Source organism: Brassica napus, chromosome C6 (genome assembly GCF_020379485.1).
Source record: "Brassica napus cultivar Da-Ae chromosome C6, Da-Ae, whole genome shotgun sequence".
Classification (NCBI taxonomy): Eukaryota; Viridiplantae; Streptophyta; class Magnoliopsida; order Brassicales; family Brassicaceae; genus Brassica; species Brassica napus.
The window spans coordinates 22456705-22471916 of NC_063449.1; the positions used below are offsets into that span (position 1 = coordinate 22456705).

The 15212-nt window shown below is 34.8% G+C and overlaps 2 protein-coding genes across 3 annotated transcripts; one reads left to right on the top strand and one right to left on the bottom strand.

Annotated features, from left to right (window-relative positions):
- Positions 1-5164: 5164 nt before the first annotated feature.
- On the top strand, positions 5165-9262 carry LOC106372743 (lysine histidine transporter 1). Its single transcript, XM_013813028.3, has 8 exons — positions 5165-5367; positions 6867-7024; positions 7105-7488; positions 7861-8254; positions 8349-8454; positions 8569-8660; positions 8753-8821; positions 8936-9262. Exons 1-8 carry the CDS (start codon positions 5338-5340, stop codon positions 9032-9034), a joined length of 1332 nt encoding a protein of 443 aa, XP_013668482.1. The 5' UTR covers positions 5165-5337; the 3' UTR covers positions 9035-9262.
- A 2415-nt stretch (positions 9263-11677) lies between these two features.
- Positions 11678-13351, bottom strand: LOC106372744 (GLABROUS1 enhancer-binding protein-like). Of its 2 annotated transcripts, XM_013813029.3 has the most exons (4): positions 13114-13351; positions 12760-12813; positions 12178-12667; positions 11678-12095 (listed from the first exon to the last, which is right to left on the bottom strand). In XM_013813029.3, the coding sequence occupies exons 3-4, from the start codon at positions 12637-12639 to the stop codon at positions 11814-11816; spliced, it is 744 nt and encodes a 247-aa protein (XP_013668483.1). In that variant the 5' UTR covers positions 12640-12667; positions 12760-12813; positions 13114-13351; the 3' UTR covers positions 11678-11813. The 2 variants fall into 2 exon arrangements, with proteins under 2 accessions (XP_013668483.1, XP_048617154.1); XM_048761197.1 differs by having other exon boundaries at positions 12760-13344.
- Between the last annotated feature and the right edge of the window lie 1861 nt (positions 13352-15212).

Genomic DNA, 15212 nt, shown 5'->3' on the forward strand with positions numbered 1-15212 from the left:
GGTTAGAAAATGAATCGCGAGACCATCTGTTCTTCGAGTGTCACTACTCTAATCAAGTGTGGGTCAGAATTGTAAACAGGATCAACCTTTTATCTCCACCCTCCACTTGATCGGCCATTTTACTCTGGCTACCTCATGCCCACGGAGATAGCTTCAGGCGGTTGACTCTTCTTCAAGGTTGGCAGGCTGCTGTGTATTGTTTAAGGGAAGAACGTAATACTCGTATGCATTCTGGGCTAACCAGGTCTCCTCTAGATGTGGCTCGTAGAGCAATGGAAATTGTTGTTGACAAATGCCATGCATTGTGCCCTCTTGGGTCTCCTCGAGATCCTTTTCTCATTCTAATTTAGAAGCCTCCATAATAGGAAGTCTTATCCATTTTCCCCTTCTGAATGTTGTTTATCACCTTTGTGATCCATCTCCCTATTTTTCTTCTACTTTGTAACAGGCTGGCAGCCTCTTCGCCACATTAGTATTTATGAAATCCTTTATAAAAAAAGGTGGCATAATTTTGAAAGTTTAGGATATTTATGACCTTTTTCCAAAAATGTATACATGTATATTCGTCTTTTTCTTCAACAACATACAATATTAAGAATTTGTCACCTTGACTCACAAAATTAGCATAATGATGATACTAATGTAAATTACTAGATTACATGTTATACAAAACATTTTTCTCTCTTTAAGGCGATTTATTTCCCTGGTCCACAAACCTATTCAGGTTGACATCTATTTAGTTTTGATCCCTAGTTTATTTTAGTTTATTTCGAACCACCAATTTTGAGATGTTTGATTTTCTGCATCAATTATGAGCATTTCATTTACCTTGCTTTCTTTTCTTCTTTTATACTTTTTCAAATTTCAAACTGCTCTAGATAGCGCGCCTTCTAGCATCGACTCTGGTTGAAGGACGGCCATGGGCACCGCCAAATCAAACCTCTGTTCTGCTCATGCTTACTCTCTCCTTCCTCATAGACGAGAAGCGCTAAAAAAATTGCTAAATCTGGTACCTTGATTCAGTTACTCCTCTCGGAAAGCTTTCTACAGCGTCATAACATATCCCCGATAAACCATCTCTGAATCTGAGAGTCTCTTTTCTTCTCAGCTTCCATTCTGTTACAAGCCCTTAGCTCTTGTGAGTCGACTCTCGGTACTCATCACAAAACTTTCACCATTTACTTATCGACGACCCAAACAGATTCCTCTGTCTTGGTGAAACTCTGCCCTACAGACTATATGCTCTCCTCAGCCCCTCTCAACTCACCTTAGGATGAAAAGATCCACAGCCGAAGAAAAAGGGAAGGGAGTGGTCGTTAAAGCTACAGAACAACCACATATTCACATCAGAACCCCAGACTTTGACCCTTCCGGACGCATCAAAGAGAACCTCTTAACTCTGGGTGGAAGACTGACAAACTCAAAAGAGCAAAAAGTGTCATCTGTTCTACCATTTCTACCAAAATAATTGGAATATGCTGGGAAGAACAAAAGGTTCAGATCTGGTGAACAATATCTTCCAAATTCATATCACTGACGAAGCATACCTTCATGAGGTACTTCATAACTGCCCTTACCACGACGGATGATGGATGTTGCTTATTCAATGATGGGAGCCAATCATATCATCCTCCTTCCCATACCATATGCCATTTTGGATCAGGCTCAAAGGAATCCCTCTTCATTACTTATACGAGACGGTAGTCCGCAACATTGGTTTGGAGATTTTCAAACTTGATGACTACAACATTATTAACTCCTTTGCTCGTATCTGTGTTATTTTGGATGGCTTAAAACCTCTGATAAGTGAGCCTATCATTTATTTTGACTCAGGTGAGGAAAGCGTCATTTCTCTGGAATATGAGAAATTGTATAATCACTGCTCCTTGTGCTTTCGTTTGAACCACTTGCAATCTCAATGTCTGGAGTAACGAAAACACATCTCCACACTATCTCGGAACCTCCCCATTCTCCATCCTCTCCTAGAAGAGAGCGAAGGTTCCCTTCACCACTGACCACATCATCCTACAAACCTCCAAAATCGTCTGCAAACAGATTTCCAAGAGAGAGTTAACAGACTTGGTAACCTTTTTGGAAACATGGTTTCTTCTTATTCGACTAGAGCTCAAGGACCAAAGAACAAAATATCACCAGATGTCGATAAACCGGCTTCTCCCTCTCCTTTAAACCAATTTTGATACATGTCACACACTAGAGAGCGTTACGGCTCTCCACCTTACTCCCAAAGAAGAAATCAACATGCTATATCTCGAAGGGAGAATATATGTAGAATCCAACCACCAAACCTGCAATGACAGAGTAAGGAAACTCGTATGGAAGAGCACAATAGAGATCACACATCGTTCTCAACACCACTGTGAATGCCACTGAGAGAAATCTTGATACCCAAGTCTTTCCACCACCCATTGATTCCTACTGCGGAAGAGGTCTTGGAAGAACTTCAAAAAGCCACCATCCAATACACTAATGTAGCTGATCATAATGAAAGTGCGGCTTGAAGACAACGAGTGCTACAGAGTCAGACAAGCAGAATGGTCGAAGAAACAGTAGTAGAAATTATCAGAGCTTGTACCGTTTTTTTGGTCTGCCACCACCAATTCTTATATATGCTTCGCAACTGATAGCTCCAAGGGAGAAAAACTCTACAACCCAAAGAGCCTCATCTTTCAAGAGGCGAGGTCGCCCGCCAAGACTCTGGATATAAGAGTCAGTCCCAAAATATTTATTGGATCTTCCTCTGGAAAGAACAATCTGGCTCGAGTACGCTCATCTCCGGGTATATGAAGCATCCTGGCTAAGAAACTGATGCGGCGGAGAGGAGTTTTATGGTGGTACTGAGCAAAACAACAATGGAGGATGAGCTACCTTCACAAATCTATGCCGCAGATGAGCACGAATAGCGACAAAAACAGACGACGGTGAGCTTGAGCGGGTTTGTGGTGAGAAGAAGTCGACTTCTTCTTTTTCTGAGAATAATCTCTTATAAACTCATTCACTCACTCTTTCGTTTTTGTAGTAAAGTTAAAGAATAAATAAAGGAAAATGATGTTTTTTACGTAGTTGTGATTAAAAAAAATAAAATAAGAAATTTAAATTTAAATTTTTCATTCAAAAGACACGTGACAAAGAAAGAATAAATGGTTTAGTTGGTAAAAGCTGAATTTAGTTAGGATCATATTAGTTTTTACAATCTTAAAACTACCTCAGTAGCTAAAATGTACCTAGAATGAAATTAAAACTCAAAAACTGACCCAAAATGATATACTCTCTTGTGTCTCTCACAAAATCACAATCAAATAAAATACTTGTTGTGTTTTTCCACAAGCAATAAATAAATATTTTGGTCTGTAAAGAAATATTATTCCCTCTGTTTCTAAAAGTAGGATTTTCTAGATTTATTTTTTATTCAAAAATAATATATTTTCTAAAATTTTAAGGTATTTTTAGTAGTTATTATTGATAAGTTGTATACTTTTAAGAAACGTTTAATTGAAAATATTTGAATTGATTAAATACTATTGGTTGATAGTTATTGGAAAATGTATAGTGAAATAAACAATAAACTTAATTGTAAATATTTATTATATTCTTAATATGCGTGAATACTCTATAAAATATTTCTTTCTGGAACGGGGGAGTATAAAATTTCCAAGTACGACAGAACTGGAGAGTTTACGTAACGTCTTAAAATCCCGCATAATACCGGTAACGGGCTATTTGGTAACATGTTGGTGGCGGTCAACGATAAAAAACATTACTAAATGCACTTCTCGCGTTTCTGTCCCTATATATACTAGGAGTAGTAACAAGTAACAACCAAAAGGTTATATAGCAAATATTCTTCACATATATAACACATAGTTTGATACATATTTTCCTTTATTAGGCTTTGACACGAAGCGGATATCCAAAAAAATTACAATATCCATGATCCGCTCCACTCCAGAAGAATATCTATATTTATGATTCGTTTCGATCTGGAAATTCTGGATACCTGAAATTTCTAATATCCAATTTTTTTAAAATATTCGTGGATTATTTGATTTGATCCGCCAATTATATGAAAAATAAAAAATAATATTAATATTAAAATTAAAATTAACTAAAAAAACTTTAATACCAATTTAAACTAAAAATAATAATATCATACTAACAAACTAACATTTTTAACCGAAATTGTAAAACAAAACTTAATATTAACAAGCCTAATAAAAATCCATATGTTAATATTTGATTCAGCATAAAAATTAAATTGGATATGCAATAACCTAGAACAAAAATTTGAAAAAACAACTTAAAATAAAAAAATTAACCAAATTATATCATAAAATATGTATAGATATAATAGTTTGTATATACAATTATATTACATATTTTAAAAAATATGGATCGGATTGGATCTGATATCCGGTTTTTCAAGAAAATGATATTTGTGATTTGTTTCGTTTTTTACGGATATCATCTTTTATATTGGCTTTGATTCGAAGCATTATGGTTATCCGGATTTTTTGGATCAAATTGAAATGAATAACGAATCGGTTTAAATTTAACGAATAATTTGCCAGCCCTAGATATTATATAAATAATTTTTTTTTATCAAAGACAATAATTAGACGACTTAATCGAGGTGTGAAAAAAGTGAACGGCATTCTTCACCCACTTTATTCTCAGTCAATAAAAGATAACTTATAAAGGAAAAACATAAGTAGCTTATATACATAAAATTTCATCAAAATTCATGTATTACATATAAAATATTATTTGACATATATACTAAAACTCCACTAGATATATACCTATTATAGAACTTCACTGATTAAAGTATGACAGCTAATTTCTACACAACTGATTTATTCAAATTAACCAAAAGTTACAACTTACAGAAAAAAGCAAACTCCCTTCTCTTTTGAGCCAACCCTATTTAAGTAAACGAAACTAGGAATCCGATGTGAAACTACATGCATAAAAAAAATATTTCAGTTTAGTAGATGAATGACTGATGAGAAATATTTAGTTGGTTAATTGGTACTGATTTTTAAGATTATATTTTTAATTGGTTTATATAAAAGCAGATTCCAGCTCACAAATCTTGTGTCCATCTCCACAGGTAGTTTGCGAAGTCAAACAAAAACTTCAACTTTTTTACTCTCTCATAATATTCAAACTTAATAGGTGCATATAATACATGTATCAGTGTATATAATGTTCATAAGGAGCTTTATATATTTAGCATAATATCTCTGAGAAGTTGAGAACTTGTCAAGACGTCTTCTCTCCTCTTTATATCTTTCTCCCTCATTTTCTCCCGGTGTAACCATGGTAAATCAAGCTCCTCAAGATGATTATGTGAGTCACTATCTCTCTGTTTTATTGCGTTACTGTGATTAAGATTTTGAGTTTTCTTTTCTGTTTTGAACACTGATCTTGATCAGTTTGTTGAATTTTAGTTTAACCAAACTGGACTTTTCAATTGTACATTCTCAGGAAATACACTAAAGATGAAATGAACTCTACATTCAAACGACAAACAACAAACCCTTTATAGAGAATGATAAACAACAAACCCTTACAAAAATGATAAACAGTTATCATTTTGTTGTTTTTAGCCTCGGTCGCTGATTTTTTTTTATAATATTTTCTTTTCTTTCAGAGAATTTTGTCGGTTTTTCTCAAAGATTTCCCTTCGTTTGTCTTTTAATTTTTAAACAATTTTTTTTTAGATTTTTTCTTCTCTTAAGAAACCATCGAGAAAATAAATTACTTGTGGTGCTTATAGATGGATGTAGAGGAAAGTTAAAAACTAGATTTAAAGTCAAGATATTGATGTAAGCTTATGGTTTCAGACTTCTGATTATTTAAAAGCTTAGATATTTTTTCGTCCCATAATTTCCGAGGTTTATATATACCATGTTATTTCTTTTTCTTTCTTTTTTGAGAAATGTTATTTCTTTTTCCTTCGGTATAATTGAGTTATTATAAGTTAGAGCATGTTTAATGGGGGTTCATAGGGTGAGATTCTTAGCAGAATATAAGAACCCGCCTCTTAACTTTTAACTAAAAATTTAAAAACCGGTTTTTAAATATTTTATTTAAAAACCGGTTCTTAAATAACTTATTTAAGAACCAGTTCTTACTTTTTTTAGTTAAAAATTAAAAGACGGGTTTTTATATTCCGTTAAAACCCCCACCCCAAGAACCTTCTACTAAACATGCTCTTATTTCTTTTTCTTTCTTTTTTGAGAAATGTTATTTCTTTTTCCTTCGGTATAATTGAGTTATTATAAGTTACAAGAAAAATAAATAATTATATAATCAACTATACCACACTTTTGATCGTAAGTGAGATCTTTTACCTTTACAAATCACGTTAGGCTCAGTTTCTGGCTTTTTCCAAGGTCTAGGGAACTCGTACCAAACTAAACCGCCGTCTAAAAGGACAAACAGATCTTCCAAAAAATCCACCCTGATATACCTTCAAATTATCTCTCTTTTACAACCCAAAATTATTATATTAACAATTCAGCCAAAAAGAAATGAAAAAGAAAACCAACATAAGATCATTGACTTCTCTGATTTGATTTGATGTAATAAACATATCAAAACATATCAAACGATTTCTTTCTCCTTTGCTTTTTGCGCGTAGTCTAGATCTTACCTTTAAGTTTGGTGTACCAACACCTAAATCAGCTTAAACCAATAGATCTTTCAAAAATCGTTGTACCTTTTACTTTTCTTTTATTCTTCTTTTTCCCCATAATTGATCACATCTATCTTTTCAGCCGTAAATCATGATTTGCGTAAACCAACATTGTTTCTTCCATTTGAATATTTTTGAACCAAAACAGGACGATGAGAATTTGGCAAGACAAAAGGAAATCGAAGATTGGTTACCAATTACTTCATCAAGAAATGCTAAGTGGTGGTACTCTGCTTTTCACAATGTCACCGCCATGGTCGGTGCAGGAGTTCTCGGCCTCCCTTACGCCATGTCTCAGCTCGGCTGGTAAAAATTTCAATCATACTGGTTACTAACCTAAACCGGATCCATCGAAAAATTAAACCGGTTTTAATTGGGTTTTCCAGGGGACCGGGAGTTGCAGTATTGGTTCTCTCGTGGGTAATAACACTATACACATTATGGCAAATGGTTGAAATGCACGAAATGGTTCCGGGAAAGCGTTTCGATCGTTACCATGAACTCGGACAACACGCGTTTGGAGAAAAGCTTGGTCTTTACATAGTCGTACCGCAACAGCTGATCGTGGAAATCGGCGTTTGTATCGTTTATATGGTCACCGGAGGCCAATCGCTAAAGAAGTTTCATGAGCTTGTTTGTGAGGATTGCAAACCCATCAAACTTACTTACTTCATCATGATCTTTGCTTCTGTTCACTTCGTACTCTCTCATCTCCCCAATTTCAATTCCATCTCTGGCGTTTCTCTCGCCGCCGCGGTTATGTCTCTAAGGTAATTACAATAACCGGTTTATGCGCTGGTTATACATATGCCGGAATGGATCAGTATAACTTGAAATTTTGGTTTTATGCAAACGAGGTACTTTAGTTTTCGATTTTTCGAAATTAAGGGTGGGAAATGGAAATGGAAATTAAATCTCCGTTTGGTTTAGATTTACCAAAATCCGATTGCAATTATTGTGGTTTGGACAATGGATTTGGGGTTAATTTTGGCGTACGTATTCAAACTGAAATATATTTCGGTTTGTTCTGGTTTGATGTAGTCTCATCTAGGATTAAACACTGGAAATTCGGTTTGTACATTTTCTTTAAAACCGGATGTAGTATTACTAACCGGTTCTAAACGTTATTCCTTTGATTATAGCTACTCAACAATCGCATGGGCAGCTTCGACGAGTAAAGGCGTTCGAGAAGATGTTGAATATGGTTACAAAGCAAAATCAACAGCCGGTACGGTTTTCAACTTCTTCAGCGGTTTAGGTGATGTGGCATTCGCTTACGCAGGGCACAATGTGGTCCTTGAGATCCAAGCAACGATCCCTTCGACTCCTGAAAAACCATCAAAAGGCCCAATGTGGAGAGGAGTCATCGTTGCTTACATCGTTGTCGCACTTTGTTATTTTCCGGTGGCTCTCGTCGGATACTACATTTTCGGGAACAGTGTTGAAGATAATCTCCTCATATCACTTAAAAAGCCAGCTTGGTTAATCGCGACGGCTAATATCTTTGTCGTGATCCATGTTATCGGTAGTTACCAGGTCGGCTAATCTAAACCGGATTTCTTCTCAAATCTCTTCTTTTGCCTGAATAAACAAATTTGACGTAATCTAAACCAATTTTGTTTTGTTGCAGATATATGCAATGCCGGTTTTCGACATGATGGAAACTTTATTGGTTAAGAAGCTTAATTTTAGACCAACCACGATTCTCCGGTTCTGTGTTCGTAGTTTCTACGTTGGTAAGAAAATCAACCGAAATTTACTTTTTATTATATACATAGTTGGTAATATATTGGTTTTTCTTAAGACTTTACGTAATGGTGTTACCTTGATCCGTAAACCTTTTTATGTAGCTGCAACCATGTTTCTTGGTATGACGTTCCCGTTCTTTGGTGGCCTTTTGGCGTTCTTTGGTGGATTCGCGTTTGCTCCCACGACATACTTCGTAAGATTGCGATCTTTAAACTTTTTCTCCATTTTGAATTAGTTACTAATAATAGAAATTTACTCTAATTTAAATACCACTATCGTTTTCAGCTACCTTGCATAATTTGGCTAGCCATCTACAAACCTAGGAAGTACAGCTTGTCTTGGTGGGCCAACTGGGTAAGTAACGTTGTCATCAGTCTTTTTTTTGGCGTTTGCAATTAATGGTTGCATTTTGTGAAACCATTTTCTGAAAGAACAAAATAATTAAATGTGGTGTGTTGTTTATTTCAGGTATGTATCGTGTTTGGTATTTTCTTAATGGTCTTGTCGCCTATTGGAGGGCTAAGGACGATCGTTATTCAAGCAAAGGAATACCAGTTTTACTCGTAAATGCGCTGTTTAATGTGACTAATGTTTAGAGACATATTTATATATTAATGTGTGTGAAGAAGATTTTAAAAGATCAACATGAGACATATAATAATCTCTGGTCTGAGGATTGAATTTATAATAGCATTTAGGGTTTGTGTCTTGGTGTGTTTATATCTATCGACAATATATTTTGTTGTGCCAAAATAGAATATATTTTGTTCTTCCTTATTTTAAAATGTTTGATTATTCGTGTTCTCAAGAAAAACTAGATATATATTTCGTACACTTCTAAGTTTATCATATTATAATCGATTAATTAAATCCATGGTTAGCAAGTGAATTCATTAAAATATATGATGATTGAGGATTCGTATGTTGCATATAACAACCGAGACTAATAAGAGTAAATATCTGAGTTCAAAAAGAATAATTGATTAGGTACTTGATCCATTACAAAACAAGATACATGAAGAAATACAAAGTATTAAATCCCTCCTATGAGATGTCGAATACTGTAGATGGAAAGCACTTGTGAAGGATCATCGACTCATCGTCATTGAAAACCACACGAAGAAGAAGAAAACAAGTTACATAAGGTTTTGATCCCAAAACCCGTCTCGAAGCCAATAAGGTTCTATTCAAGAACATAGCTTCATCGAACCAACCATTCTTATTAGGCAATTAGTTTGTAGAACTTTAATATTTTGATTATATATGCTAAACCGTGAAAATAGCAAAAGAACTAAAAATATTAACCAACCATCAAACCAAATGGAACTTCGCAGCAAACCTACCAGTTGTGACTTGTGAGGGGTTTCTCACCTGAGTGCTTTACTGTTAAAATTAGTTACACAAAAACCTACGCATTAACATAAAACAGAGATCAAAAAGACTCAATGAATAGTGACGGGTGATTTTCGCGGAATAAATCACACCCTAAGACAAAAGAAACCACAAATCTTTTAACAGACCCTAATTATAACCGTTCAAAAGATGGCTTGAAAACCCACGAAACAAAAAAAAAACATCAATAGGAATCAAATATATATATATATTTTTTAATTCTTGAACCAAGCAGAAACTCATTTACAAGGAAGCTTTGGTAAGAAGAGTCAGTTTCTTCATATGCAATTCCATCTCCTCATTAAGCAATGCCTTCCACTCACCGGCTAGCTCCTTCCTTCGCTGAGCTCCAAGAGTTTTCAAATCCTGAAACAACATCTTCTGTTTAGTTTTCCCTACACTCTGAAAAGATGTCGATGCCTCAAGTGCGTCCTGAAGAGCATCAAATTCATCCATACCACCTAACTCCTCGCTCTTATCTTTATCCATTCTTGTGTCATTCACCCGCTTTTGCTCCACCAAAGGCACATCCTTGTTCAAAACAAGAACACATCAGTATTTACCTTAGCTTGGTCCTGCCTATTCTCACTAGAAGCATCTTCTGTTTCATTTTTAGCCCAAATGATTGTTGCGCAATCTGAAGAGTTGTTTCTCATAAGAATTAGTAAAAGAAAGTTGTTTCCCATCCTTGGATCTCAGCCAATAGAAATTAAATATCATCTTCAACTTGTTGACCTCTTCCATGAGTTGCTTTTTGGAGAAGCGTATGTTTATCAAGTCCTTGGTATAGCCATAAAAGATATCCCAATCGGAATTGTATCTGAATCCCCTCTCATTTTCATATTCCACAATTCCCTTTTCCACATCAAAAAAAAGTTATAATAAAGATGTTAAGGAAAAAATATAAAATAAATATAGATGTAAAAATAGACAGTAGGCAGAGAATAAGTAGAAACCTTGAGAATGAGAAGCACGTCGTTTATATTCCAAAGCAGATATTTCTTCTGTTGCTTTCTCCTCCTGACCATAGCTTCCGTATAGGAGACGTTTTCATCGTCTGAAGAAGGCTAAGATTTGTGTTTTTGTTGGCTCTCCAAGCAATATGAGGGGGAGTCGCTGGAATTAACCATTGATCGTTGATCCTAACGAAGCAGTGATGTGTCTCTCTAGTCTCTACTGTTTAAAAATTAACCAGAAAGGGGTTGGAGTGTTGTTGGTAAAGTAAATACTCTCTCTTTCGTAGTAGAAGAAGTTTGGGTTCTTTCCGCACATATTAGAAATTACATTTTATAAACAAAAAATCTTTGAAATGTAATTTAAAACTAATTTATTTAATTATAAACAAAAATAGTAAAAACACAATTGGCTATACAGTTTTTGATAAAGTTAAAGTTATCTAGATATACGAAAATATCATTTATTGTGAAACAACAACAATTACCTAAAACATCTAAACAGAGGGAGTATTAATTATTTTTGGTTTGAACCGAGGAGTGGAACACAAAGAGTCGTAGAAACACACAAACCACGAGAAGCTACGGCTTGTGAAAAAAGGACTCGTCGTCTATTTGTAAATTCTGTTTGAGGTCTCTGAAAAGAAGTAATAGTGACTCTCTACTCTCTTCAACAATGACTGTAAGACTAAAGAGCAAGGACCCCCAATAATCATGCCCTTAGAATCTTATCCTCAACGAACAGACAACCTCTGTCTTAGTTAGCAGTGATTCATGTTATCAGATGTGTTTGTAGGACATGACCCTTGTGATTATATTTTCTTGTGATCAAGAATACTGTTTCTTTTTCTTGGAAGAGTATAAGTTTGTAGAAACCGATATTTTATTACATTAAGATTTACATCAAACCCGAGAGACTTGATACTTTCAGACACCACAGAAAACATACTGCTTCTATTAGAGACACAAGCAGAAACTAGTCATAAGACGAGGACACCAAGTTACCATTTAGCAGCCTCTGCAAGCACAGCAGAAAACTTAAACCGCTTGATATTGAGTTTAACTTCCTCAGCACATAACTCTTTCCACTCATCGCTCAACTCTCTTCTTTTACCAGATCCAAGGTTCATCAGCTTCCCAAGCTGCAACTTCTTTTGATAATCACTTAAACCTTTGGACACCATGGTCTCGAACGCATCCCGCACAGCCCATGACTCGTCGTTGCCTTCAAAGTCAGCTTTTGTTACCTCATTATTCGAAGGTTCATGATTAGCCATTTCCTCCTTTTGCATGTTGGCAAAACAGAGATTAGACAAATTTAGACATTAATTGATGATAAGATATATATATATATATATCACTTACACCACTCTTGGTGTGATTAGCAGACTGATCAGATACATTTTGGAGGCCCCATATCCTTTTGGAAAGTAGAAAGGCTTCAGATTTGCTAGTGTTTCCTTTCTGCATGCTAGCAATGAACTTAGCTTTCAGCTTGCGGATCTTTGTCAAAACCTGTTCCTTTGAGAATTTCCCCGTGATGGACCCTCCCAGGAAACGATAAAAGTCTGCCCAGTTACTCTTGGGTTCGTTTCCTTTCTGAGCTTGATAATCCACTAACCCTTTTAACACCGTGAGCTCATCTTCCTCGTTCCAAATTCTGCTGCTGCTCGCCAATGTCTTCTTCTTCTTCTTCTTCTTTGTCACGTGTTCTGTTGCTGGTTCTGGAGGAGGAGAATGCTTTGAAGCATTTTTCCGTGGGGATTTTCTACTGCGGAGAAAATGTGAAGGCGGTGAGGTACCGTCGGGAAAATCAAGATTCACCATGGTCGCAATCCTCACATGCAGATAAGCCCTGAACCAGGAAATCAAAATTCATCTTCCGACAAAAACAAACTCACACTCTAGAGTCTAGAGAGAGAGAGAGAAAAGAAGAAAGAAACGAACCTGATTTTTTTCTCATCCAAATTTGCGTTTGGAGGCTCTAGAGAGAGGAAAAAACTGATTTATTTAAACCACCTCAGTTGGTTAGAGTCTTTAATGGATTTTTAAAATTAATTTAATAATTTATTGTGACTGTCCAATGGAAGAATCCCTATGAAGTTCTTAATTTTTTTTTTTTACATGTTTTTAGCTATTAATTTTGATCATTTTAATGTTTAGAAGTTGTATTTAAGTGTCATTAGATGTTGCATTTGTACATGTTTCATAAATAGGGGGCTGGAAAACACAATTAGAAGTTTTAAGACAGTTTTGAGAATTTTTCTGCACCAAACAGAAGTTTTTGGGGTCAAACCGTACTTTGTTAAATACTCAAGGACCAAAGATGCAAATCAGTAGAAATCAGCCATGGCTGTACGAAGAAAGCTCGATGTTGGAAACCTAGATTCGTCCCAGATTCGTCGATCCGTCACGCACGACCCCAACCCGAACACTTTGAGCTGAGAATTTTGAATCGACGAAGTTCATCAATAAGAGGAACGAAGATGATGGTTCTGGAAAAAAAAACAAAAAAGCATCAACAAAAGAGAAGACCAATACCAAGAGGACATGTATGGGTTCTTATCAATTCCAAAAACCTTATATTAAGAGGCTGTTCTCTTGTTTTATCATTTTTGTATTTTTATCTTTTGTTTTTTTTAGAACCTCTTCTAAGAGTCTTCATTGGAGGTGCTCTTAGGTTCGGGAATGCCTTGACCAGAGCCTACACCCAAATAAAGTAATTAAAAATTATAGGGTGTTTGTAAATAAAAAGAAAGTGCGGAAGCACCGTAGCCTACTGGTTAAAGTTTAAAAAGCTTCTACACCCAGATCTGGAGTTCGAATCTCAGACTATGCAATTTCTTGCAGATTACATGAAATCTAGGTTTCAAGTCCTGGAGAGAGCGATTTATTAATGCAGACTACAGAAAAAAAGTTTACAAAAAATCTTCAACATGACACAAGTAAATCTGGTCAGGGATGGATCTTCATAGGACGGCTAAGATGATACAGTTAGGCGTGTAGATCTTCCTAAGGCATGTAGTATTGTCGGTTGTCGAATCGTCTATGTAATATTTTTCATACAATGTCATAATAAATCATCGTTAAAAAAAAGAGAGCAAAAAGTAATTGATGCATCTTATTTTATGAGTAATGGATTTTGTTATATAGAAATACAATATCTTAGACAAAAATGTAACTCGGAGAATAAGTGAACTTTGGGGAATAAGTGTATTTAGTACAATAATCATAACATTTTTTTGATGATCATTGTAAAATGCTGACTCATTAAAAATCTTACCAAAAAATTAAATGCGAACAAATAATGGTTAAGGTAAACAAAAATTGCATCATGCAATAACTTACATCTGTCAAAGATCTTTGTGACAATGTAATCTGATAAGATAAATTAAATTTTTGGAAATAGCAATGAACAACGCTTTGTTGAATAAATCAACCAAATTGTCACTTTAACAACTATGTAGGACGAACACCATCATTCTTCTCCATTGTACAGGTTTTGTTATGCTTTAATCATTTTCTCAGATATTTTTTTATCTCAAAATCTCTTAAAACGGTGATAAATTTACATCTTTGAAATTATTAACACTAGGGATCATTACTCGCGCCAAGGCGCAGAGTTTTTGCATTTTAATCTATTTTTGTCTCTTTCTTACTAATCTAGCATTCAATTTTTCAATGCATTTTATCTTCACCATCTTTCGTTGTCTTGTTTACATTTCGTTTGATTTGTCTTAGTTTTGGCTTGTGTAATAACTTAACCCTGCTCATTCTTCTTTTATTCTTTATTGATTGATATTTTTATCTCGCTTAGCTCTGTGTTGCCACTAATTTGCTCGAATCATTTTTCATCATCTGCTTCGTATTCTTTTCATATTCATTAACTATTGTCTCCAATCTCTTTAAATCATAAAAATCCTACATGCTCTTTTGTTTATTAAATCACATATTAAATATTGTTGAAACTGTTTATTTATTCTAATAAATCCTTACGATTATAACTAAGATGATATGGATAAAAGACTGATTATAATTTAGTTGAAATTATAGTCTAAAGTAGAAGTTATTAAACTTGCAATTCTTATTTTTGTCATCCAAGATAGCTTTAGTCAAATCAATTATATTGATTTAGAAAACCCATAAGCTATTTCAATCCCAAACAACAAAAAAAACAGGCGCATTTGTTATTGACGCTGTGGCGGGTTTCCTTTACTATAAACATAATTGCTTGTCACAACTGTTAATAAACCCAAATGTGTTTACAAAAGCTACCCATATAAGAGTTTCATACTCATTTCTCTTTCTCTAGTCATCTCCTATGTTAGTAGCTATCATAATAAAATCATCAAACAAAAGAAATATCTCTTGGTTCCAAATAGAATATGCAAAAGGACTGT

What these genes read in the sequence shown, in the direction of transcription:
- LOC106372743 (XM_013813028.3), top strand. Translation starts at nt 5,338, where the DNA reads ATGGTAAATCAAGCTCCTCAAGATGATTAT. An exon ending in AAGCTCCTCAAGATGATTAT is followed by an intron (nt 5,368 to 6,866) that starts GTGAGTCACTAT and finishes GAACCAAAACAG; the next exon opens with GACGATGAGAATTTGGCAAG. An exon ending in GCCATGTCTCAGCTCGGCTG is followed by an intron (nt 7,025 to 7,104) that starts GTAAAAATTTCA and finishes TGGGTTTTCCAG; the next exon opens with GGGACCGGGAGTTGCAGTAT.
- LOC106372744 (XM_013813029.3), bottom strand. Translation starts at nt 12,639, where the DNA reads ATGGTGAATCTTGATTTTCCCGACGGTACCTCACCGCCTTCACATTTT. An exon ending in CTAATCACACCAAGAGTGGT is followed by an intron (nt 12,096 to 12,177) that starts GTAAGTGATATA and finishes AACATGCAAAAG; the next exon opens with GAGGAAATGGCTAATCATGA.